At 44.7% G+C, this 17,476-nt stretch overlaps 1 protein-coding gene across 2 annotated transcripts in view; it reads left to right on the forward strand.

Moving 5' to 3' along the window:
• Positions 1-8,899: 8,899 nt before the first annotated feature.
• ADGRB1 (adhesion G protein-coupled receptor B1) overlaps positions 8,900-17,476 on the forward strand; it is a 198,265-nt gene continuing 189,688 nt past the window's right edge. Inside the window, exon 1 of one of the 2 annotated variants that reach the window (XM_042870068.1) lies at positions 8,900-9,645. In XM_042870068.1, coding sequence (XP_042726002.1) covers positions 8,911-9,645 — 735 coding nt within the window. In that variant the 5' untranslated portion in view covers positions 8,900-8,910. The remainder of the gene's footprint in view (positions 9,646-17,476) is intronic. The other variant, XM_042870067.1, reaches the window with a different exon arrangement.

Here is a 17,476-nt window from a genome sequence, read left to right on the forward strand (position 1 = left end):
CGATATCTGCTGTACTTGCCCCTCACCACGAAGCAATCCTTCCTCTCATCTCACTTTGCTAAAGGGCTCCTGGAGAGAAAGACTGAAGACAGGAAAAACATACATCTGGTTCATGTATGTTAATCCTGAGGTGCTTGTGAGGCTGATAGATGAGATGCAAGGAATACTCTCATAACTGTGCCGTGATTGCATCCCTTTGCCTGTCTGTGTGCATACAAGCTTTTTAGGATTTGTGGTAGTGGATCTTAGAAGGCTCAATAGTTAGCTCAAGCATGGCTATGGGTATTGTGCTCCTGAGGGGTTTCAAGGAATCATGGTTTATGCTGAGTTGGAAGGTACCCACAAGGATCATTGAGTCCAGATCCTGGCTCCAGAGAGGATCACCCAGAATTCAAACTGTTTTCTGAGAGCATTGTCCAAATGCTCCTTGAACTCTGGCAGCTTGGGACTGTGACCTGGGGAGCCTGTTTCATGCTCACCGATGTCGGGTGAAGAACCTTTTCATAATACTTAACCTGACCCTCCCCTGATGCAGCTCCATGTTATTCCCTCGGGTTTGGATCATGGCAGAATGCCCTCCCAACCATCACTCTCCAAGCAGTGCAATGGCACAATGCAGGACATAGCATAGGATTGGACAGGCAACACAGATGAAGCCAATTCAAGTGTTTTCCTCCTCAGTGGGACTTGTGACACTCCATTTGGTGTTAAGCTCTGGCCAGTATTTATTTAGTAGTGAAGATGTACATCTTGTGGTATAGGGTGGTTGCTAATAACCCTGCACCTCCCTATTATAAAAACAAAAATGGATATTTTGGGAAGGTGGAAAGGCCCATGCAAGTCTATCTGGATGCACAAGATAAGACTGAAGGACAGACTTTTCCCCCAGCTGTACCTTCTCAACTGCTAGGAAGAAGAGCAGACACTTCTGGGACTGTTGGTTGCATTCAGACCATCATGTCTAACAGTGACTGATGGACTTGTCCTCCACAAATTCTCTAATCCGTTTTGGCACTCTTTTATACCTTTAGCCTCCACAGCATCCTGTGGCAATGAGTTCCCCAATTGAATTACAAGCTGTGTGAAAAAGTACTTCCTTTTGTTTGTGTTCAGTCTTTGGGGTCAGTAAGGATGGCTTTTCTGCGTCACGAGGCTTAATGCACTCCTGCTCCCCCTGTCCCTTGGGGACCCTGGAGAGAAGTTGCTCTAGAAATGCACATATTTATCATTATTTTCTTTTGTAAGTTCAAGTTGCAAACTCCAACTGCTTCAAGGTCATAGCTGGATCCAAAACTTCTGAGACATCAGGTACATTCCTGATTCTTTCCACGTTAAGAGGCTGTGAACAACTTGGAAGAAATATCCCACACTCACCTTCTCTGGGTTGGACAATTCTACATTATTTATAACTTTGGGACATTCCTGTTCTCTCTCTCTAGTATCTTACCAGAAGGACTTTAGAGCTCCTTCTTTCAGACAATATAGGATAAACTGGAATCATTTGTATAGGTAGTACAACCATTTCAAGTTCTCTGCTAAATATAAGAAGGGGGAAGCTGAGGTAAGGGACAGATATGACTTTAGTTTCCTCAAATAATCAGTATTTTTGGTAGTATGCTCTGACACGTGCCTAAGCCCCATATTCTTCCTGCTGAAACATGCAGGAAAACTGCAAATCTGAGCAACACCATCTCATGGTATTTCTGCTTGCACTTTAAATAGACATCCTCAATGGGCATAGGAAACTGAATGCCTAAAATTATGAGCTGAATTCCTGGTGTCAGAAGGGAAAACATTCTCAGTCCACTTTTAACCGCTGAGACTGCAGCATTCAAAAAGCTGAGCATGGTGTACAGGCATAATTACTGTAGAAAATTGAGTCCTTAAGTAGACTTTCCTCCTTTACCCAGATGCTGCCTGGAGAATCTATCACCATCATTGGGATAGTGTCAACATTGCTAGATGGGGAAACTGAGGCATGGACACGGAGAGAGAGAACAATGCCATAGAAGTTAGCAGAAGAGCTCATATAAAAACGGTGTATTCTGGGCTGGGATCTTCCAACGCAAGCCATTCTATGATTCTATGATTATGATTTTATGATTCTATACATCCAAGGCTTGTAACTGGCCTCTGGTTGTGATCACCCCCACTGCTGATTGCACCTGGCCATGTCAGGATCTGGAGTATGCTGAAGTGGAAATCGCCAGGACTTGAACTACTGCAGATCCTAGGACATGATGTCAAAAGCAGATGATTGGATTTTCATCCTCCATTCCTTTCCTTTCCTCAAGCTGTGGAGTAGGTTATGATCACACAAACCAGTGGGTTTTCAGTCTAGGGAATGTCCATAGGCCAAACAGGAACTGAGCTCTAGGTGGTCTGTCCAAGGCAATAGTTTTTCTTCACCCTGCTTTTTTTAGGTGTGAATCTTTGGCTGTCTCTGCACCTAGCACCACAAGACAACAAGCACTGTCCCTTGGTCACTTGCACATCTCAGGACAGTTCCTGGCATGATTTAGACACCAGCCAACAAATACCACCCCAACAGGCACAGCTCAGGAGACAGCATTAGGCATTGTGGCAAAGCTGCTCTGCTTTGGAAGGTAATTTAGCTATAGGGACACGAGTTTCATCCTGCACATCCAGACCCCTCTAACCAGCCCCAAACCCCGGGGGCTCCCATTTAGCTCCCCAGCTAATGACAATGCTTTTAGCCTCCTGCTGGCTTTCCAATCAATCACATTGCAGTTCCCAGCACAAATGAATGGAGGGGGAAATGGTGTAGCTCCTGCCTGCTTTCTGCCACACAAGATGATGACCTTGCCCTCAGATGACCTCTTGTGTAACTTTCATACTGAGAAACGGAGAAAAAAATCCCTCAAAGGTCTGGTTGTGAAGTATTTATGGGAAGAAATAAGGCAGGAGATTTATACAGTTTGTGAGGATAATCTTGAGGGTATCTAGCAGTGTGCTATTCTATGGGAGATACCATTGATGGTGACGAAGAGGAGCTGGTGAAGACAAGGGGTGCAAGTGATGCTGGCATGGAGGAACTACACATCTCATTGTGATCAGGAGAGCTGTGCTTTCCCTTGGGAGTGAGGAAATGCCCAGGAGCAGCGTAGCACAGCCACTACTCTAAATCTACTGTGTTTTACCGCAGGGGTATAATTCTGCTCTTCTAATGGAAAATTTGATATGTTGTTCTGATGATTTGCAACAGATACTTCCTGTCAAGAACCCCATAGATTCCTTGACCTTGCTGTGCATTGGCATCCAACCCATCCCTACACCATGGGATCTTTGGGAAATTCCAAGTCTTGATTTATATTCCCATCAGGTTATGCCAATAATATTACACTCTATTTGAGGAATGCTGAGGACAAACAGCTGTAGCTCCAGCTGAGGTGATGTTTAAAAGATGCCAAATGCACACACGACAGCTGTCTGAGGCTGCGTTGGACCAACAGAAGGTGCTGCAGAGCCTTGGGCTCTATTCCCTTGAGCAGCCACATCTGGAAGCAGATGGAGAACATCTGTGCCTCTTTGTCTGTTAGTTTTTCACTACAGAAATGTGTTTCAGGGTCTGAGATTTTAGGGTCCTATCTTGTTGCTCAGGTGTCTCTTGATCCCATTCACTGAAAAAGAAAAACAAAGAAGCAGAGCTAGGAACTGGGCCTAACTCTCTTTCATCTCTGCCTGAGAGTTTTAACCATTGATCCATCTTTAGTTAGTGCCTACTGAAGAAGGCAGTTCTATTTTCAGGGTTGTTAATACCATATCAGGATGTCCCCACAAGCAATTCCCGATCATGGCATCAAACATTTTCCACCCTACTCACACTGTTCCTGCAGGCTGTTCCACATCTCCTGGAGTCTACTTCCAAAGTGTGCAACTTTCCAGGATGGATTTGGGGGTAATTGGGATGAAGAATGCTTGGTGTGCACAAGCATGATTTATTAGTAGAGCTGGGAGATGAGAACCTACACTCAGGAGACTGAGATGGATTGGAGGCAATGGGCACTATGTTGGTCTCTGCACTGGTATAGCAAATGTCATTAGGGATCCCTGCAGAAGTACAAAACAGCAGCAGAGGAACAGGGGTGGACTCCTGTTGATCTGACCCTTGCCTGCTTCCCAGAAGGGTTTTGTCCATGCCTAGCTCTTAGGATTTGGGTCAAATCCTGACCCATGCAGCTGCAGAAGTTCCTTCCACAAGGGAATGGTGTTGGTTTAACATCCTTTTCACAATGTGTCCCTGAAATCCCTCTGGAGGGGCAGATTGAAACATAAGGGATTTCCCTGAAAAGCCCACCAACCCATCTTTTTCCCTTCTTTAGGTACTGATTTCCACTTTGGTTTCTGCTTTGCCAAAAAGTCTGCATAAATTCTTTTTGGAAATGGTGAGAGTAAAGGAACTCCTTGTAGAAGACAGAAGAAAAGGAAAACAGATCATTAAAAATAAGGAAGAAGTATGATTCTAAGCACTAGAAAGGATGCTCCAAGCCCCATTCCTCTCTGGGTGCTGGGAAGAGCAGTCGGGGCTGAGCCCTCCTTGATTTCTCCGTGTGCTGTCGGAGTGACAGATGCTGCATTATTTCTCCAGGCACTTCCACCGTGCTTTGCTCATTTGCCTTGGTAGCAAGAAGAAAAATTCCAAATGGTTGCAGCATTTTTTTTTTTTCTTCTGTTAGCAGTGAGCAAGGACAGAGTGTATTCATATCCCATGTTTTCTCACAGTAACAAGGGACTGAGCTTTGCAGGGCCAGGCAGCTTTCCGCCTCTGGCAAAAGGGATATTTTGTTTGATATTGAGGGATTTTTTTTTATGGGAAGCCCCAGGAACGGAGGATTAGCTTGATGACAGTAGCTTTCACCCTGCTGGGATGTCAGCAGTGTGTAGCAAGGTCAGGAGAAAGAAAAGCAGAGGGAGGCAAATCTTGGACGACTGCACATATGAGCACATGGGCAGAGAGAGAGTAGTTGGTATATGGCTGATCAGGGTGTTTGGAGAGGTTCTATGGGCAGTGGTAGAGAAGAATGCCTTCTCAGCAGTCATTTCTTTACTATTTTTCCCATTTTTAATTTTATTTCTTTATTTTTTTTTTATATGGAGTGTGTGTGTGCGTGTGTGCATGTCTAACAGTGCCCTCCATTGGCCAAATCCAGACTAATGCACTGAAAGTCCCCTGTCACCAGCAACAATGAGAAAGGTGTCTGTTACCCCACTGGGCAACTCACAGAGCCTGCAAAGCAGAGAACACTTCAGTTTTCATGTGCTTGATAGTCTTCTCCTGCCTGTGCAGAGCTGAGATCACTGTTCTTGGGCACAGCTGAAAAGCTGGGCATGGCAATGTGAAGATCTTCATCTGTGAGGTCATAGAATCATAGAATGGCCTGGGTTGAAAAGGACTTCAAAGATCATCTAGTTTCAACCCCCCTGCTATGTGCCAACCACTAGATCAGGCTGCCCAAAGCCACATCCAACCTGGCCTTGAATGCATCCAGGGATGTGGCATCCACAACCTCCTTGGACAACCTGGTCTTGATGGGATGGAGTGAACTGTTATGAAGGACTATGCAGGATGGCAGGAAAAAGAGGTGTAAGCAGAGTCAGGGCAAGCCCCAGTGCCTCCCTGCTCACACTTATCCCATACAGTTACAGGATCACAGAATGGCTGAGGTTGGAAGGGACCTCTGGGCCTATGGGGTCCAACCCCTGTTCAAACAGGAATACTTTCAGCCCAGGACCATGTCCAGATGGCTTTTGAAGATCCACAGCCTCTCTGGGTGATCTCTCCAGGCCAGATATGGCACGCAGATGTATGCAGAAAGAAAGGGATGTGAGAGTGGAGGGAATCTGCAGCCTTAGCCCCAGATTCACCACTGCTGTGGGACACTGAGGGGCACGACCAAACTGCTCATCGAGGCTGGCAAAAAACTTCCAGGGACTGCTGAAGATCCCTAGAGCAGTCCAGGTCCTATGTGAAATACATGATACAGTCTTTGCCTGGGTTTGTCTAAGTTTCAAAGACCTATGTGCTGCTGTATTTCTGACTGTTCTTGGTTCAGTGTGTGCCAGGGTGGGGTGGCAAATGCTCAGCAAGAGGAAGTGCGAAAAGGCTACACTGGTTGCTGGCTATGATGTGAAGGTGCATGGAGCATTTTTAAGCCTTCGTTTGACCATCTCTAATACATACACAAAGAAATGAAGACGGCAGGGTCTATTTTTCTATGGCTGGTTTTCTATGGCTGTTTGGGATGAAAAGTTGTCTTTCACCAGGCACATATTTTTTGCCCTTTGGTTTGTCCTTGTGAAATACAGGCAAGGGATGGTCCATGAAATTTCATAGTAACCTGCTGTCCTCAAGCCTTTCTTCAGCAAAGTATCTGCTAGACTCTTCTCTCACTGGAATATGGTTGACATGTTGTACAGGCTAGAGCTAAGGAACAGGACAAGGCATGGATCTCTCTCCAAGAGAGATCCAAGCTAATTAGATATTACCTGTGACAACTACCATGGGATTATAGGCCAGTTGACCTATGTGCCATTGATCTGTGATCTTCAACAGTGGGATAACCTGTCTTTTCATGCTGTTTATATCAACTCCTCACATGGAGACGACAGACACTTTTGTACCTCCCTGCTGGGATTTTGCTGGATTAAAGCATAGAAGATTGATCTCTTTGCTAAAATGCAGCATCCAAACCACTGCCCATCACTTATTCCCCATATGTATTGTGCCAGAGATACTGGCATGGAGGGGAAGGGTTGCTTACTCACTTCTGCTTTAAGAAAAGATCCCTACTTCAGTAAGTCAACTGACGGAGAAAAAATATGTTTATGTTCCTTATGGTGAAATCTTCCAGATGGGGCTGTATTCAGGGGAAATAAATTCTGAGGCTTAACAACCATAACACAGTGTCCCATTAACGGGTCTGTTTAGTTAAAGTTTGTTGACCTTTACAGCATTTTTCCCAAAAACGGGCAAGAGGGGGGTGCATTTTATGCTTTCTGTGTCTTCATTCAGTAACAGAGTTGTGGCTGGCAGAAGAAAAATTGAGTTGATGGAAGGCAGGATGAATCCCACATGCTGAAGTCACCATCAGGGACTGGATTTTGGCACAAGCCATCAGCACTCAGCCCTATCTTATCATCTGGTTGCTATGGAGGCACATGCTGGCTCCTGCAGGTTTCTTCATGAGCTGGACCAGAGGTTAGAATGATTCTGGCTAGCTTATGGGTGTGAAGGTCAGATAGATTTAATCTATGCACCCACTACCAAACAGCATTAAATGCTCAGGAGCTGCCCTAAAGCAAAGGAGCGAAGAAGAGGAGGTCCCCTCCTCTTTGTTCCTTTTCAGTAGGCAAGCATGCTTTGCTCACCAAAGCTGATATTTAAGGCATTCACAGTCATCTGCAGGCAACCCCTCCTGCTAATCATGATGACCTTTCTGGAAATTTATAGGATGTTTGCTTGATGCCTGTGGTTTTCTTTGCAACCATGAGCTACTTTGTACATCCACTGAGCAGGCTGCTGTTCCTGAAATCCAGCCTCCAATGCTGGCACGGGGAGATGTGCACTGCAGAGTTCTGCAGGCTGCAAAGCACTGATGGGAGCAGGGATGTGACTTCTTAAAAATTTAAGTGGAAACGCATTTGGACTCCACGTTGATTAGTGTCAGGTCTAAAAGACACTCAGGAATCTGCTGGCAGAGGCTGCAGTGATTTGAAGTTCAGCTGAAACCCAGTTTGCAAAGAGTGGAACTGGCTTTACAGTTATCTAACCCTTTCTTTCCCAGAAAAAAAAAAAAAAAAAAAAAAAAAAAAAAAGCTTTTACAGAAGAGAATCAATGCAGAGATAAAACTTTGGTACATATAATCAGGGAACCCAGGAACGAGGTGGGAGAGGGTAGGGTTATGGGTGGCGATGTGGACATGATGGGAATGTAAAGAGGATCAAAACTGCTGGCTGTGATGGGAGAAGGTATATGCCTACATGCCCCCTTGTACTCAATGCCCTTTTCCACATCCTGAGCACGTCTTTCACCCTAATTCCTTCCTGACCATACCAGTTTGGTCTTTGATCAGTAAGATGCACATCTCAGAGGGCCTGAGTTATTTTTGGTTTGCATCCCAATGTTAGTTGCTGAGAAGCTGGGTTGTTTACACTTATGCAGAGGATCTGAGTGCTTGCCTTGTGGGTTCGTTTTAAGACCATAGAAGCAGTCTGAGTTTGGTAGAGGAAACCTTCACACAGGGGTGGGTGCAAGCTAGGGTGACTGCCTTTTATGTAAAGAGCTGAAATCCATCTCCAGACCCCTTCATCTCTCCTACGCTAAGTGCATGGCTCCCAGTCCTCATCTCCTTTCTTGGGGGGGAGGTTTAGAAACCACTACAAAGGCTTTTCTCAGCTCAGCATGGGCAATGCATAGGCAGAGGGAATTAGAAAAGGGGGGAACTAGAAAAGTTGTGTTGTCCTCCACTATGGGTCACACTGTCCTGATGTGGAGACACATCAGGCTGGGACATTTAACAGATGGGGACATCTCCAAACCTCATGGTGGCACAGGGCTGAACCTCCACCAGCACTGGGATCAGGGATGCTGCCTGGATTGTCGACCTTGCAAAGGGTTAATTAAAAAAAAAATTAAGAACAAATCCCAAATCTCTTCTTTTTCTCTCCCCTCCTCCTTTCCTTCCTTCCCCTTTTTTTCTTTTTTTTTTTTTCCAGGTGTTGTTGATGGCCACAGGAGGGAGCTCAAATCCAGACATGGGAGGATTGGCTTGATTTCTGATCCAGAGCCACTTAAACTCTCACTTTTCCTCTAAGCTGGTCCCTGTTATGTCCAGGATCTGGCACCTGCTTGACATTTACTTTGAGTTCCAGAGGACCAGAGACCTAGGATGAGGAGCATTGGATCTGCCCTGAACCTGCTTTTGGTATTGCCACTCTACTTTGTGTGGACCGTGGTCGCTCTGGACCTGGCACAAACTCCCTGCACCACTTTGGTCCAGGGGAAATTCTTTGGATATTTCTCCTCCTTTGCCGTCTTCCCATTGAACTCCTCACTCTGCTCTTGGATTATCCAGAACCCTGACCCTCGGAGATACACCTTGTACATGAAGATCCTCAAACCTACTGGCATATGTGACCACCAGCACATCCGCACCTACCAATTTGACTCCTTCCTGGAATCCACCCGCACCTACCTGGGCATGGAGAGCTTTGACGACGTGTTGAAGCTCTGTGATGGGTCGACCCGCTATGCTTTTCTCCAGTCTAACAAACAGTTCCTCCAGATGAAGCAGACTGCACCTCCAGGAGTAGAGAACGGACCAGTGCGGTGGAAACCCATCAAGGCTCAGGAGAGAGACTTCTCGGTGGAATACCTCGTGGTGGGCAACAGGAATCCTAGCAAAGCTGCATGCCAGATGCTCTGCAAGTGGCTGGATGCGTGCTTGGCCATCAGCAGCAGCTCCCACCCATGTGGCATTATGCAGACTCCGTGCTCTTGCTCAGGAGGGGAGATCCTAGATCAAGCCAGTGAGATCCTGGGGTTCCCGAAGAAGAAGGAAGATTGTTATAAGGATGGAATTTACTTAGAGAATTGCCTGAGCAGCCCCAAGGACAGCAGTGGAGTGGAGTTCCTGGGTGAGTGAAGGGCAGATGGGAGTGGTTGGGGAGGAAAGGTTGGTTGGGTTCTCCCCTCTGTATCTCATACTGTTTCTACCATGTGTCTATTTGGTCCTGTAGATACCTGCTATGGAAAACTTCTTTGCTAGTTTATAGGAAGATGTAGCAGATCATAAGGTGGCTCTTCATGAGCTGTTAACCCTAAATGTGCCCCAGATAATTCCATTCCTTCTCAGGGCTCATTCCTCGAGAGAAGTGTTTTACTTCTGCATCCTCAGAGTGGAGAAGGGTAAGTCTAGTCTGAGGCCAAGCAGATTCCCAGTGCAATTAGAAGTGTCCTAGAAGAGGCAGAATCAGGTGACCTTCCAAGGTGGACAACACACAGCAGCCCTGTGGACTATTTAAATTAATGGGAAAACTTGATTTCCAAGTTAGGTTTGGGTGAGTGGCAGCAGCAGGCATGTTTGTGTTGTTCTCAGATTCACAGCTTTATTTTCGTTCTGGAGGTTTTCAACAAGAAAGCTCAACCACACTGCTTGCATGGGGCCATTCAGTGCCTTTGCTTGGGTCCATTCCTCAGGTATTTTGTCAGTGTTTTGTTCTCCTTGTGATGTTGAGTATGACAGAGACCATGAAAAGGATTGGGAAGGGTCATGAAAAAGGGTTGAGAATAAGGATGAGGTGCTTCTGAGATTTGATATTGCTGTGTTGCAGCTGCTGAGACATTTGGCAGTGTTCAGAGCAGGGAAATGCTCCTCGCAGTGATTTCCATGGGTGGTAAGTGCCATGCAAAGCAGAAGGGAACTGGATGGTCATAAAGCAGAGCTGCTATATTGGTGCCTGTGTCATATCCGCTCTGCTGTGTTTCTTCTCTGCTCCCATCCCACCTGCCAGCAGGCAGCTTATGTAAAGCAGGGGCATGATGCTAAAAGGGAGTATGGGAAACAGGGAGGGCATTTTCCAATTCTTCGATGTTCAAATCTGCACCTCAACAACACCTCAGGGTTTTACCTCCTTCAGGTCTCAGACCAGAATGTCCTCTGTCACTTGCAGAAAGCTGGCATCCAGATGGAACAGGGCTTTGCAGGTCCTGCCTGGATTTTGCAGCCATCCCCAGCTGGGAGAATTTCTGTGCAGTTCTGCAGGTGGAAAGAGGCTAAATTTACTTGCAGTAGGCAGGGGGTTATCAGGCATGGGTCCAAGCTTTGCGGTGTGATTTTCTTGCAGATCGCAGCCCAGAGTTAGCTGAGAGATTAGGATATGATCAGGTATTAGTGCTTCCGTCAGTGTATTTTGAGGAGATTTTGTTTCTCACTGCTCTGCGAATCGATACGTGGAGGCACACAGCCGAGCCATAAATCCTACAAATGAGTTCTTCAGCTGTGCCTCTCACTCTGGCTATGAGCACACCGCAGTATTCACTCCCTGGATCTCAGATTTCTTTGCAGTGCCCTTTTCTCCTGTGTGAACAGCTCGCGAGGAGTACCACCACGTTGGCTGCCTCCTCGGAGTGATGTGAGCTCCATTAAGTCATGCGTCAGCCTTCGCATGTGCCAATGGGGTGGGTTTTTTTGCATTCAACCCGAGCAACACGACCTTTTCCATTGCAACCAAAGGTGAAATTTGAAAAAAGATTTCCAGAAAATCCCGAAGCAGTCAAGCTTAATATTGGCTTTTGTAAAGATCTCTCCTAGTCCAGCTTGAGTGCTTGAATGTCCCTAGAAAATAAATATGAAAGAGGCTCAAAGGTGGATATATCCAAATCCTTTTTGTGCGCTGAATATTTGTAGAGAGCATAGATAGTTTTTTATTTTTTTTTAATTTTTTTTTGCTGGCTGCTCACATCTGTTATGTATTGAAGGCACAGAATTAGCATTGTCGCTGGTGGGATGTCATCTACATGGAAACGAAGCTTGCAGGGCGCCTGGCCTCTCTGTGTGCTGCTCTGTCTGTCACTGTGTCTGGTTTGATTTTTGCAAAGGCTTGATCAGGAGGATGGAGGCGAGATCCAATTTGGACAGAGAGCCAGCGATCCCTGAGCAGCATTTTGTGGGTGGAATATTTTGACAGGGTTCCTGGTTTCTGAGTACTGCTGCTGATTATTGCTGTTATTGTTGTCCTGATTGTATTTACAACATTCTTTTTCTTTTTTTTTAAACAATATTTTTTGCTGCTGTTTCCTGAGTCATTTGTTGTTTTGGAACCTGTCTTGACACTTTTGTCTTAGAACAAGGGTGTATGTCTCTATTGCACTACCCTTGTCTGATGATTTTCAAAGCATGTATGGAATTGCCAAATACCCAGACACCATAAAACATGGAGCCTGTTTTTCCCCGGTGTGCCTGTTCTGTACCTGGGATCTTTCCAAAGCAAATGGGTGCAAATTTGCAAAGGATACAGTAAAACACTGTCTCAGAAGCGACTGCACTTTGGCTCACAGAGTATTTGGGATGAGATTCCTTTTGAAAATGCATATTCCTCATCCTGGGACATCTGTATAACAAAGAACAGAGAATACAGGCTGTGTGTTGGACTAGGAGATTCTCAAGAGCAGTTCAAGAATAGATCAATTAGGCTGGACATTGGTTTTAGTGGCCAAAGAGCAGAGCTGGGAGATGCAGTTTCTGCAATTAAGCAAGTCACAGATCTTCTAACCATGGATAGGGAGTGAGCATGGAGTTTATGGCTGACCCTGGCCATTGCGTTTACAGGTAGATTTCTCTGAAAGCAATGCCTGCTATTTATTTCTATGCAACCTACAACAAATAGCACAACACCACTCTTTGATAGGGCAAATTGTCAGCTACAAAACAACATTTTTTTAACAGACACCATTAGTTATGCATTTTCACAAGTGATGAACAAATGATGCACTAGTAAGAATTCGTACCAGCAGAGGTGACCCAGTGTCTCTGTCTCCACTTCTGAAATGCACCACCCACCACCTCACTGTGCTGATACCCACTGTTTGGTCTCCATAAACATTCAGCAAGCATCGTTGAATGTCAGTAGGTGCAATTTCTTTTTTTTTTTTTTTTTTTTTTTTGCAGAGGAATTCAGTTCCACACGTTTGCTTTATATGCATTTCCATGTCAGAATACTGATGGGAAGGTTCAACTCTATTGCCATACCATCAGCATCCACCTCTGTTGTCACAGTAAAATAGGAGGCATTATTTTTGGGGCAGCCCTCATACTTGGCACATATAGAAATGCTTGTGGACAATTATTGCCCATGTAATTTAATGAAGAAAAGATTTTTGGGCAGCATCAACTCTCTCTTAGTTGATTCGCGCAGCGTAGGAATAACACAGAGATTGTTTGTGGGTCTTAATGTTTAGAGGTAAAATCTTTGGAAAAGAAAGTTGGCATTATTAGGAGTCACTCACATGCAGGTTAGAGATACAGGCCCTCTGGGTCTGCAGATGGGCATACCTCCTGAAACACAGGACTAGAAAATCTGGAAATCCTGGTGGCCCTTCCAGGTGTAAGCTAGTTTTAATGCAAAAAGGGCTGGAGCTTTAAATGGGACAATGATGTGACACTGTAATGAGAGAAGGTTAAATGTGTGCTTAAGTGCTGTGCTGAGTTAGGTACTTAATGGATGTCTAATTAGTCCTGTCTCATTGTAATCTGTTCCTGGAAGGCCACTGCAATGCTGTCACATTGTGATAACCCAGAGAGATAATCATCAAGTGCTGGTCCTGCTGCTTTGCACATCCCCACCTCTCAGAGGGATTGATGATGCGGACTGCAGAACAAAGTTAATCGTGTGCAATGGTAAAATAGATGGCTCCAGGGCTGGAGGGGTTTTTATGATGAACAAAGCTGATCAGTTCCATGTCTTAGCCAGAGAATTTTGCCAATTCATTCCAGCAGAGAAGTTGAAACTGAGATTGAAATGGACCTGCTCAGTTCTCAAAACAACCAACCAACCAACCAACCAAACAAAAACCCAACAGTGAATCAGCATATAACTAGTTTGAAGTGCTGGGGGTTTTCCTGCCTTTGGTTATAAACTTTTCCGTTGCTTTTCTGTTCCCTTTGCTTTCAGCAGGTGCAGACTCTCCTTTCTCTTGAATGCTCAATTGCTTCATGGTGTTTTTTATGATGTTTCACTTTTTCAGCCCTGAGATGTTTTTCTTCCTTTGCCTGCTAGATTAAGAATACATTTAGTGCCCATCCTCTACTGTTTGAAGAGGCATTTATAGACTCATGAACAAGTTACTTCTTAACCTCTGCTGCATTAAGTAGGCTGAGGTTCGTAAATCTCTCTCTGTGGACACATCCTCCAAACCTCTAATTGTTATTTGGGGCTTTGCTTCATGCCTAAGCATAGGGCTGAGCTTCTGCATAGCATTGGCGTTCAAAGCATAGGATAGAACCAGCTGCCTTCCTCCCTGCTGCAGGAATCATGTTGTTTGGTGCAGCTGTTTCCCTTGAATCTCCCTCAGGGTAGGAAGAAGTCAATAAATCATTGTGCATGTTTGTGGTCAGCTGTGGTGACCATGAAAGCTTAGGAACTGATAAAGAGCTGTGAGTAATTGCCTAGTAGCAGGTTCTCAAGCTTCTCTATTGGCCTCTTTCTACACTATGGGCTCTATCCTCCCAGCAGGAGTCCACCTGGTTCATTCCCCTGGGTTTGTGGAGAAAGGAATTTGGCTTTGTGATTGCCTCATTTTTGGATTTGCAGACAAAGTGGCAATGGGAGTTGAGTGCATTCACTTTCGTTGTTTCTCTTTTCTCTTAGCATGAATTTACACGGTGATGGGTTGACCTCTGGACTAGATTATATTAGTGGTCTTTTCCAATCTTAAAATTTCTATGATTCTACTTAAGGAAGGTGTGCTGCTTTCCATCTCCTCATTTCTCCATCTGAATTTGCCAGATGTCTGTTTTGCCCCAGTCTATACATCCTTGAGAGCAGAGTAAGGCCATCAAATCATGGGGCAACAAAAGGCTGGCTTATACCATATAATTTTTTGTTGTTGTTGTTGTTATCATAGGATCATACAATCATTTATGTTGGTAGAGATCTTTAAAATTATCTAGTCCAACCCTTGACCCATCACTACCGTGCCCATTAAAATATATCCTTCAGTGCCACACGTCCATGTTTCTTGAAAACCTCCATGGTCGGTGATTCCACCACTTCGTTTAAAAACATTAAGGATTTCATCTGTCATCTTCCCAGTTTAAGCCCAAACCTCAGTAGTGATGAGCAAGAACTGACAGCATTTCAGAGCTCCAGGAGGAGAAAGCTGTCTTTCAAATGGGAGACCTTCCTTCTTTTATCTGCTGCAGGGGATTCCATATGTACAGCTCCCATCATGTGTGGTTATTGGGGTGATTTATGGGACAAGGCTAGCGTGGGAAATTCCTATTTGAGTGCTGGGAAAGGGCATTCCTGACTTGGTTTGCAAACTCAGATCTCAGAACTGCCTGGGAGATAGAGGGAAAAACTGAGAAAAATAAAGCTATCATTTCCATCGTGAACCCAACAGATTGTGCACATGATCACAATGTGGAAACATCAGCAATTACCATCAGAATGTGCTGTTGTTGTAGAAAAAAGACTAAAGGTGGAATTTACATCCAATTTCCAAGGGAATTTTACAGGCAGCTATTGCTATTATTGCTATGAGGGGACATTATGAGGGGTAATGTAATGAGAATCAGCCCTGGTGAAAGGCCCAGCCTTTCAATTATGCATTTTTTCTTTTTTTTCTTTTTTTTCTTTTTTTCCCAAAAACATTTATCACTGTTTAACATCCTCTCATATTTAGAATACATAGCAGCTGCCCCAAAATGTTTAGAATAGGAATATGGGGTGAAATTCAGGGAAACACAGACATGAGATTCAAAATCATCACATCTGCAGTGCAACCTCACAGCCCTCACTGCTGAATATGAGACTGAGGATACTAATGGCTCAGAAGAGAGAATTCACAGAGCATTTCTGGCCCTTTTCACCACCTAGCCTGAACCTCTGATGTACTTAAATAAACAGAGCAGGCTGCAAAATGGGAAACATCATCCTTCCAAGAGAACTGGATCCACAGAGTTTTTCAGGTGACTGATCATGAGTTTCATTGGTGCTGAGCTGTCTGACTAGGCGGATTCTCTTCCTTAGGGAATAGGGCTGTTGAGTTTCTCCCACATTTCAGTGAAAGAGTGGTGCGGTTTCTTTCTTTCTTTCCTTCTTTCTTTCTTTCTTTCTTTCTTTCTTTCTTTCTTTCTTTCTTTCTGCCTGCTTTCCTGCCTCCCTGCCTCCCTGCCTCCCTTTCTCTCTCTCTTTCTCTCTTTCTCTCTTTCTCTCTTTCTCTCTTTCTCTCTTTCTCTCTTTCTCTCAAGATTTTTTTCAAGTTTTTACATAGGCAGACAGTGATAGGACAAGAGGGAATGGTTTAAAACTAAAAGAGGGGAGATTTACATTAGATGCTGGGGGAAAATTTTCACTGAGAGGGTGGTGAGGTGCCCAGAAAAGTTATGGATGCCCTATCCCTTGAGGTGTTCAAAGCCAAGTTGGATGGGTCTCCAGGCAGCCTGACCTAGTGGCTAGAAACCCTGCCCATGGCAGAGGGATTGGAACTAGATGATCTTTGAAGTCCCTTCCAACCCAAGCCATTCTGTGATTCTATAATCTATGTTCTTATGATATCCATAGGTGCTGGTTCTGTCTCCTATGAGCCAGTCAACCTTCAAGGCAGCACTGAAGCAACCTTTAGCTAAATAAATTGGAAAACTGCTATTGGATTCTTAACAAGTATCACTTAGTGTGGCTCTGTGACACTTTAACCAAAGGAGGATTAAGCATCTGTGTGTCCCTGGTGTGGCTCTGCCAATGTCATTTCCAGTTGCTGACTCTCCACTTGGTATGCCATCTCCTTGCACTTACTGCAGGCAGCAATCTGATATTGGTATCTTACATTTCAGTATGTCGGCAGGATGAAGAAAAACAAGCTAAGAAGGGACATGCTTTAATGCATCATCAGAACTGCAGATCTGTTGAGTTTAAATATATGCCTTTTTGTTCCCTGGTTCTGGTTTTGATAGTGAGATAATTGGCACACAGCTCATTAAGCTGTATGCTCTCAATGGGCCTTGAGTGGTCTGTGCAGTCAAATGAGGAGTTACTGGCTTGGGATATTCCCAGTACTTGGAAGCAATAAGAAAGCAAAAGGATTTGGAGGGATGAAAACTGCAGCTCCATACTCCTGAACAAGCTGCCCTGGCTTTCTCCCATCTTCTTGCCACAGCTGTGCTTTTTCAGCATTACTCTTATCAAACATGGTGATAATGAGTTGGGGTTGGACAAGTGGACAAGTTCTTAGTGGTCTTTTCCAACCTTAATGATTCCACAATTCTGTGATTCTAGGAAAGCAGGAAAAACAGCCAAGAACATAGGTGCTTTCTTCATTTGATTTCACCAGTCCTACCACTGAATGTGGAGACTGAAGGACAGAGATGCGAATTGTTGCTGACCAGTCTCTTTTCAAGACCCTGGGACTGATGCAGAATAATATCTACACAGAATTTCTGCTTCAGGATCTTCTGGAGACTGGAAGAAGACATGGGGAGTAATTGCTCTTCTCTGCCTCCCTATGACTCTTGCTCCCCCAGAGTAAACTGAGTGACACTATGCAGTGATCTCTATGCACTTGTATTTTTATTCCCAGTGGATGAAATTGCTTTCCAGTTTTGATGTCCCTTTCCCATAATTGAAGTCTGTTGGCTATTTTCTACCAAATTTGCTGTTGTGACTAAGATCTCAAACAAAATCCCATTGCTACTTCTTCCGTTGTGAGAACCGAGGATGTGGAGGACGCTGTGAAGT

This window comes from Lagopus leucura, unplaced genomic scaffold (assembly GCF_019238085.1).
Source record: "Lagopus leucura isolate 7727_CA_CO unplaced genomic scaffold, USGS_WTPT01 Super-Scaffold_100002, whole genome shotgun sequence".
NCBI classification, from domain to species: Eukaryota; Metazoa; Chordata; class Aves; order Galliformes; family Phasianidae; genus Lagopus; species Lagopus leucura.